Raw genomic sequence first — 9,128 nt, 5'->3', positions numbered from 1 at the left:
CCCCCCCACCCCCTACCAGCCCCCACCCCAAAAAAAAATTAAGTTTGTTTTTAAAAAATATTTTCAATTTCAAAAATTATTTTCTACTCTAGTAAAAATAAAAGAAATTTTTCAAAAACATTTTTCATTCATAAATCAAACACAAAAAATCTTTTTCGAAAAATATTTTCTACTCACCAACCAAACATGGAAAAATAAGTCAAAATCCAACTTGTTTTCCAAGAAAACATTTTCTAGGAAAACATTTTCCTTCATACCAAACACACCCTAAGCCACAAAATATCCCTCTTGACAAGAACAACACTGCAACAATACTGATCAACACCCTTGAGAAACAGGGTAAAAAGAACACACTACAATGTCAAACCACTCTTTTCATTAAATAAACTAAGTCGGAGCACTGATACAATATCATTTCCTACTGTAAGTGCTATAAACTTGTCTTTAAATAATAACCTAGGGCATTTACAAATCAAATTAGACCCATCATAAGCCTCTTTAATTATCACGGTACTCCTGACACCTTTATTAGTGATGTAGAATATACCATGTTGTTTGATTAAGCAAAGCAAAAGTCTAGCTGGTAACTGTAACTCGGAATGAAATGCATCTATTTGAGCAGATGTCAACCTCTTTTCCATAGTCAAACTAAGGAGCTCGTGAAGCACTGCAACTACTCGTTCAGTAGTAAAAGCAGAGTAAAGTTCTATTTTTTCATGGCGATTCTTGAAGGCAATGATTAGCTAACTACAGAAAAGGACACACTGGCAATTCTGGAAAATACTCTCAAGGACAATTAAAATGGGATAAGAGGATCCAGATGGCTAAACAACAACTCAGATAAAATGATCGCTAAACTTTGACAATTGCTCCAACTCATCATAAAAGGAAAATATTCCACAAGTGGGATTAAATGATGGACCATCTACATATCTAACCAATCAACAACAACATACGTAGTGTAGTTCCACAAGTGGGATTTAGGGTAGATATTCAACTAATCGTAGAGCAAAATTGCAATCAAATTTCTTTTATTAGAACACTCACAATGTCAACTATAAACTTATATTCAATCAGTAAAAATGGGAGGAAGATAAACAAATGACAAGGTCCTTCTGGAACAATAAAAAAGAGTTCCTACATTAAAATCATAATGGAGCTTTTAGGACTACCTGAACCGCGGCAGGATCAGATTCGTGCAAAAGTTTCCAATAAGCTGCTGTTAGAAGTTGCATAGGAAAGAGAACCATTAGGCACAACATTGCTAACAACTTTCGTATTTGATACAGATCCCAGACATGCGGATCATAAAGAAAAAAAATTGCTAACGACTTAAAATGCATGCTTTCTAGCAGAATCAAGAAGTAACAGATAGAAATTTTACTTTACTGACCATACTTACTGATTAAACAACAATCTGTGGGGTACTTTACTGACCGTACTTATTGATTAAACAACAATATGAGGAGAATTTTTTTTTTTTACCTGACAATGTTGTATTTGATTGAGGCACAGAAAGAGTAACAGATTAATGGGCAATAACAACTTGTTGGAGACATTTATATAGATGCCTGAAGTATCTGTAAAGGCTTTCGATCAGCTGAACCTGAGCGTCGAAAAAGGTCTGTTGCACTGATCGAGGAGTTTGAGCAGAAACTCTACGTCTCTGTTACGTTGAACGATGAGGCTGAGGCAACGTTTGGTTTCTGGAGAATTAAATTGGGTATTATCAGCTAATTTATTATGAGCTAATTTATAATAAATTAATATTTATTAAAACTGTANATATTTATACATGTTTTATAAATTTATTAAGTAAAATTTACTGTTGGATCAAATTCGCATATAAAATGGGTTCAAATAGCTAAATTATTTCCACCAAAATCATTTTCTATAAGCTACACGTAAAAAAAAAAAAACGAAAATGGAGTACGCATCAACTAACTATGAACCTTCATCGCTGCCGTCGCCGCCGCCGTCGCCGTCATCCTCCGCCGTGTCTTTGTCTTCCTCTTCTCCTAACTCTCCACCTACCGATCTACCGCCTGCCGTAGCTTCATTACCTTCATCCTCTCGCTACGTTTTTTCGCCGGTGACCAGCTCTTGTGCCGCCTGTAAGTTCTTAGGTCGGAACTGTGCAAAGAATTGCGTGTTGGCACCTTGGTTTCCTCCTAATGATACCATCAATTTCAGCACTGTCCATCGTGTTTATGGTGCTAGCAATGTCATCAAGTCCTTGCAGGTGCACTTTTGAAATTTATGATTTCTATTGCGATCTCAATTTATTATTATATGATTATAGTTAGGTTCACAAATCAATTTTATTTATATATTTGGTGAATTTCTTAAGATAAATCTATGATTCGAGCAAATGTTATTGAGATTCTTAGCATTAACTAATTGGCCTAATTCATTAGCGTGCCTGTTAACTTAGCCTCAACTGATATCTTTAGCCTAAGTAGACACTTTAACTTGCGTAAAATTGAACAAATAGACACATGCGTCCTATGTGACGTTTCTACTGGACAATTTGTGTCCTACGTGTATTATGCCAATGTACGAGTTTACTTGTTCAATTTTTATACAAGTTTAAGTGAGTACTTGTGCACACCTAAAATTGGAGGGTATAGATGCCAACTAAAGCAAAGAAGGGAATATATAACTAAATATACTACTTTCAAGTTATGGGTTCATATCTACTATTTGTTGTAGTTTTAGTAATTATTAAGAGAAAATAGCCAAATGTTCCCCGACCTATTTTCCAATTACCAATTACACACTTATACTTCACAAATATTCTATCTTTGATCCCACCATATTAGGGTGGTAAAAACTAAAAACCTTACTCGGTGTCCATGGGATGTTTACACCAAACAAGTGAATATAGGATATGTGTATGTACGTATATTCATTGCTTCACTGTATTGAGTAATTAATGCATAATTTCACCAAAATTAAATCACCTAACAATAATAAATTTTGTTTGTTTGGTGTAATATTTGGCACAAATAAGTATCTACCAAGGGTGTTTTCCTTGAAACAGTTTAAGTGAACTTTATTTTATATTTCACAAGCAAAACAAGTTCACATTCATTAGACCATTGTGGTTATTAGGAATATTTCGATGTTTATTTGTTGTAGAAGTGTAAGTAGGCAAATATTGGAATTTTAAAAAAAAAAACTTAAATTCATTCATCCAGGCTTTCACCTCGTGTGGTGATGGGAGGTTTGACCTTGGCCCCTATCTAGTTTATTATAAACCAACAAAGAGTAGTGAAAGACTACATACGGGGAAATCTTAGAAGGATAAGAGGCCAGCAGGGTACATTCCAAAGGAATGTTTCACCAAAAAGAGCATGTCTACTAGATGCTTTTCTAGTAGCATGTTCTTATTGAAGAGTTCAAGGAGGGTCAAAGTGCCGTCCTGTATGTTTTTCAGCTCTTATTTTGAACGATGGGGAATCCCATTTTGTCCAGTCTAAGTTGTCGTCTCTTTCCTTGTGGGAGATGGCATTATGATCTAGTAGGGTACCATGTTTAACCATAACATCTGCTATCCTGTCCTCTTCTCTATAGCAGTGGGATATTTGGGAATTTCTGTTCCTGATTATATATTGAATCTTTTCCACATCCCTTTGGAGATGCCATGGAGGTTTGATGTTGCCTTTGATCATCTCGACTAGGATCATAGAATATAATAGTAAAATATAGTTAACTGGTATATGATTCCTACACCAAGTAACACCAAAAAAGAGTTGTCTGTGTTTCACAATAATTGTTAGTTGAGAAATGAAGTGGGTTGGCAAAAACCGTGATCATTTTCCTGTTTCTTCTCTTAACCATCCCCCCTGCTCCAGATCCCTACCCTGCTGGTTCCATCAGTGTGAACTATGGTAGAACTGTCTTGAGAGTTGTTGCAGTGAACCATCTTACTGGTGATTCTGCGCTTGTAGTTGAGGACAATTCTACATTTTTATGCCAATTCAACTGTTATCTGTAGATTTTTAATTGAAAAGGAATTTGGTGCCGATTCTAGATATTGAAATATTTTTATGGCCATACTTTTTCACATCTGGCCTTTCAAATTCTCCAACACACAATGGTAGGAATGATCTGCAAAAACAATCTATGCACCAAATTGTTCGGTTCAGTAGTCCACCAGCTGTTTAAGAAATTATTGATGTTGGAATGTCTGGTGTCAGTCCCTAGAAATCCAGATATCATTCTCCAAGTTTTGGTGGTTATATCACCATGGACAAACAGGTAATTGATAGAATCCTCCTAAGCATTTCTGAGGGGCCGGGTTTGCCATGTTTATTAGCGTTCTGATTAGCTAGAGATTGTATGCTAATATTACCGGTGGAAAAGTTGTTCTTGTATTAGAACGTAATCACCGAATTTGAAGATGAAACAGAGAAAGAAGTTGAAGCTTAAACAATCAATTTGACGTGTATACCATTAAAGGTACTAGTTTCAAGTAGTAAGAGAGGCCTTGATTTCGAGCCCCTATAGTAGCAAACACGGAAAAATCCCTATACTATTTTCCTTTTGGTGGTGTACAGGGGATTGATCTATAATGAGAAGTAACAACCAAATCCCATTATTTATTAAGGAGTTCAAGTAATAAACATGGTTGGTGTAAGAAAAATTCACATTATTGAGTCACTTTCATGTATTATAGTAGGTGACTTGTTTATTTTTAAGATTACAAATCTTACATTTTAAGGAGTTTTGATGTAGTTCTCATATAAAAGTGATCTAATGGTTTAAAATTCTTAATACTGACAATCTAGATAACTTAAAAAAACAATTCACTCTTTTCATCCCTATATTACTATATATATTTCTTCTTCTCTTTGCATCTACATCTTCATTTTTCTCCTTGTGACTTCTCTTAGTTTTCCAAGATAATTTACATGTGGCTTATTATCTAACAGAACCCTTCTCTCTCATAATTTCCTTAGTTGTCTAACAAGTTAAATTCTTATTTTAACAATTATGTTTTCCTTATTCACTTGTATAGTGAAATCCAAACATCATGTTAAATTTTTCAAATCTTGTTTAATTAGGAATTGCCGGAATCTCAAAGAGCAGATGCTGTAAGCAGCATGGTGTACGAGGCAAATGCTAGACTGAGGGATCCTGTATATGGTTGTGCAGGGTCAATTTTCCATCTACAAAAGCAAGTGAGTGATCTCCAAGCACAATTGGCAAAGGCACAAGCCGAGATTGTCAACATGCAATGCCAACAAGCTCATCTGTTGGAACTAATTTGCATGGAAATGGGCCAATCTCCACAAGCAATATCACCACCACAACAATCTTTGGATAATTTCACTCATAATATCCCTATGAGCTTCTTAGATGATGATAACTCTGGATCAGTGTGGGAGGCCCTATGGACATGACGATTAAAGATCAAAACTCAAAATGCTCTCGGTGAAAGGAAACTGAATTGTAATATAAATTGAGCCAAATCTTCAAAGATTTGTGTTAATGTTTATTCAGGTATTTTTTTCGTAATATGATTCTGATAAGAGCACATGAAATTGATTGGTCGTATGATCCGACCATGTTATTTATATAATGCTAATTTATGAGGAAAAACGGATTGTGATGTTTGAAGATGCGTTGAGGTGAATCTTAAGGATCCTGAGACATGTGTATGTTTAGAGAGGTTGTTCTTCGATTTGAGAAATTCAGAGATTAATGTGCTTCTTGGTCCTGAGATACAGCATTATTGCACAGGCATTCTGTTAAGGTCCATTGCAAGGTATGAGACTTGAGTCCACTTCGGTATATAAATGTGTTGATGTAGGTCTTATATAGCCTTAGGCTCTCCGTCTCTCTCACTTCAATAGCTAGTTTTTTTGGGGTGTGGTTCTCTCTGGATTGTATCAATGGTATCAAAGCCACCCAATATCCTCCGTATTTGCAGTGTTCGCTAGAGGTCAGTTGTGTCTAGTGCACAACCATGAGAATGGTGGATGTGGAGCGTGGTGGTTTGTTATAGTACATTGCAAGGCATGAAATTTGAGTACCAGATCTGTATATAAAGGCTCATCTATGCAATTATTTTTTTAATTGATTTTTTTCTAAATTATTGACATGAAATTGTAAACATTAGGAATTGTAAAGAATGTAGAGGAGAAAGAGTTTTGGACAAGAGAGGATAATTTAGAAGGGAAAAGAGTATCTTTTTATTTTTTACAATTTTGGTTTTAAATAAAAAATTCATGTCAATAAATTTTAATGGAAAAATATTAATTAAATAGGTTGGGTAACTTTGTAGGTAAAATATCAATAATTGAGTGACTATGTAAAAAATCATTAATTGAGTGATGATATGAGATTCACTCGGCAGTCAGTTCCGGAATCACTTTTGCAAGTGAATAAAATGTGTCACTTGAGCATGACACACCCAATAATCAAATCCTACTGTCTTAGAATTATTATATTACTCATTTCCTTTATATAATGGCTGTGTCTACCAATAATAAATTATTATTATATGGAATTTGATAGTCAAGTCAAGAAAAAAGAGATAATATATAAAAAGTGAAGATGGAGACAGCTAAGCTGTGGAAAATTGCAATCTTTTTGAAAAGAGAAAAAAAGACTGTTTCTCTTTTCTTTCTTTGACCAAAGAGATAGTTATTGGTATAGCAATTGCAAATTAAGAACACCGTATTGTTTGCATATTGCTCTAACATTCAGCAGGTAAATTCAATCTCTTAATTCCTAGCAAAAATAGACAACCATCTTTAATTTTTGCCATTCTTGTCCATTTTTTGATTCTTTGCTTTGTATTGCAGCTTTCAGAAATGGATATTGGCTTAGCAGTTGGTGGTGCATTTCTCTCTTCAGCTTTGAATGTTCTCTTTGATAGGCTTGCTCCTAATGGTGATCTATTGAAGATGTTTAAGAGGGACAAGCGTGATGTTCGGCTCTTAAAGAAGCTGAGGATGACTTTGCTTGGCCTTCAGGCTGTGCTAAGTAATGCAGAGAATAAGAAAGCATCAAATCCATACGTGAGCCAGTGGCTTAGTGAGCTTCAAGATGCCGTGGATGGCGTTATGAGGTTTTGAGATTAAAGGTGGAAGGTCAGCATCAAAATCTTGGAGAAACAAGCAACCCACAGGTAAGTGACCGCAACCTATGCTTGAGTGATGATTTTTTTATTAACATAAAGGAGAAGTTGGAAGAAAACAATGAAACATTGGAGGAGTTGCAAAAGCAAATTGGTTTTCTTGATCTAACAAAATATCTTGATTCGAGTAAACAAGAAACAAGGGAATTTTCAACTTCTGTGGTTGTTGAGTCTGAAATCTTTGGCAGGCAGAATGAAATAGAGGAATTGATTGACCGTTTGTTGTCTGAGGATGGAAAGAATCTGACTGTAGTTCCTGTTGTTGGAATGGGGGGTGTGGGTAAGACAACACTTGCTAAATCTGTTTACAATGATGAGAAAGTAAAAAAACATTTTGGTTTGAAAGCTTCGATCTGTGTGTCTGAGCCATATGATGCCGTCAGAATAACTAAGGAGTTACTTCAAGAAATTGGTTTAAAGGTTGACAATAATCTGAATCAACTTCAAGTCAAATTGAAGGAAAGCTTAAAGGGAAAAAAGTTTCTTATTGTCCTAGATGACGTTTGGAATGACAACTATAAAGAGTGGGATGACTTGAGAAATCTTTTTGTAAAAGGAGATGTAGGAAGTAAGATCATTGTGACGACACGTAAAGGAGAGTGTTGCCTTGATGATGGGTAGTGGGGCAATCAATGTGGGGACTCTGTCTAGTGAAGTCTCTTGGGATCTATTCAAGCGGCATTCATTTGAAAATAGGGATCCTGAGGAACATCCAGAACTTGAAGAGGTTGGAATACAAATTGCACACAAGTGCAAAGGATTGCCTTTAGCTCTAAAGGCACTTGCTGGTATTTTACGCTCCAAATCAGAGGTGGATGAGTGGAGAGACATTTTAAGAAGTGAAATATGGGAGTTGCCAAGTCATTCAAATGGAATATTAGCTGCGTTGATGTTGAGCTACAATGATCTTCATCCACATTTGAAGCGGTGTTTTGCTTTTTGTGCAATATATCCGAAAGATTATCTATTTTGCAAAAAACAAGTTATTCACCTGTGGATTGCTAATGGTCTTGTACAGCAGTTTCATTCAGCTAACCAGTACTTTCTCGAATTGAGATCGAGATCATTGTTTGAAAAGGTCCGAGAGTCTTCTGAATGGAATCCGGGGAAATTCTTAATGCATGACCTTGTCAATGATTTGGCCCAAATTGCATCTTCAAATCTGTGTATGAGGTTGGAAGACATTGAAGCATCTCATATATTGGAACAAAGTCGGCACATGTCCTATTCAATGGGCCAAGGTGATTTTGAAAAGTTGAAACCCTTGTACAAATTGGAGCAGCTGAGGACATTGCTTCCCATCAATATCCAGCAGAATTCATGCCGTCTAAGCCAGAGGGTGCTGCATGACATATTGCCAAAACTAACATCTTTGAGGGCACTATCATTGTCTCAATATGAGAATGAGGAGTTGCCAAATGACTTGTTTATTAAATTAAAGCACCTAAGGTTTTTGGACCTTTCTTGGACAAAGATAAAAAAGTTGCCAGATTCAATTTGTCTACTGTACAACTTAGAGACACTTCTCTTGTCAAATTGTAGTTATCTTGAGGAGCTACCTCTGCAGATGGAAAAATTAATCAACTTGCGTCACCTTGACATTAGAAAAGTTCATTTTAGGACATCCCTACATCTAAGCAAGTTGAAAAGTCTCCATGTGCTAGTGGGAGCCAAGTTTCTTCTAAGTGGTTGCGGTGGTTTGAGAATGGAAGATTTGGGTGAGCTACATAACTTGTATGGACCTCTATCAATTCTAGGGTTGCAACATGTGGTAGATAGAAGGGAATCTCTGAAGGCAAACATGAGGGAAAAGGAACATGTTGAAACGTTATCTTTGGTGTGGAGTGGAAGTATTGCTGACAATTCACAAACTGAAAGAGAGATACTTGATGAGCTACAACCAAATACAAACATAAAAGAACTCCGAATCACTGGCTATAGAGGGACAAAATTTCCAAATTGGCTAGCTGATCATTCC

At 35.9% G+C, this 9,128-nt stretch overlaps 1 protein-coding gene and 1 pseudogene across 1 annotated transcript in view; both read left to right on the top strand.

The window, feature by feature from the left end:
• The first annotated feature begins 1,924 nt into the window (after window positions 1-1,924).
• The window catches only part of LOC125850924 (LOB domain-containing protein 1-like), a 44,653-nt gene continuing 37,449 nt past the window's right edge, over window positions 1,925-9,128 (top strand). Inside the window, exons 1-2 of the mRNA XM_049530745.1 lie at window positions 1,925-2,242; window positions 5,070-5,508. Coding sequence (XP_049386702.1) covers window positions 1,925-2,242; window positions 5,070-5,408 — 657 coding nt within the window. The 3' untranslated portion in view covers window positions 5,409-5,508. The remainder of the gene's footprint in view (window positions 2,243-5,069; window positions 5,509-9,128) is intronic.
• Window positions 6,819-9,128, top strand: part of LOC125850923 (putative disease resistance RPP13-like protein 1) — a 44,243-nt pseudogene continuing 41,933 nt past the window's right edge.

Source organism: Solanum stenotomum, unplaced genomic scaffold (genome assembly GCF_019186545.1).
Source record: "Solanum stenotomum isolate F172 unplaced genomic scaffold, ASM1918654v1 scaffold20987, whole genome shotgun sequence".
Taxonomy (NCBI): Eukaryota; Viridiplantae; Streptophyta; class Magnoliopsida; order Solanales; family Solanaceae; genus Solanum; species Solanum stenotomum.
This window is presented reverse-complemented; position numbering and strand designations above follow the sequence as displayed.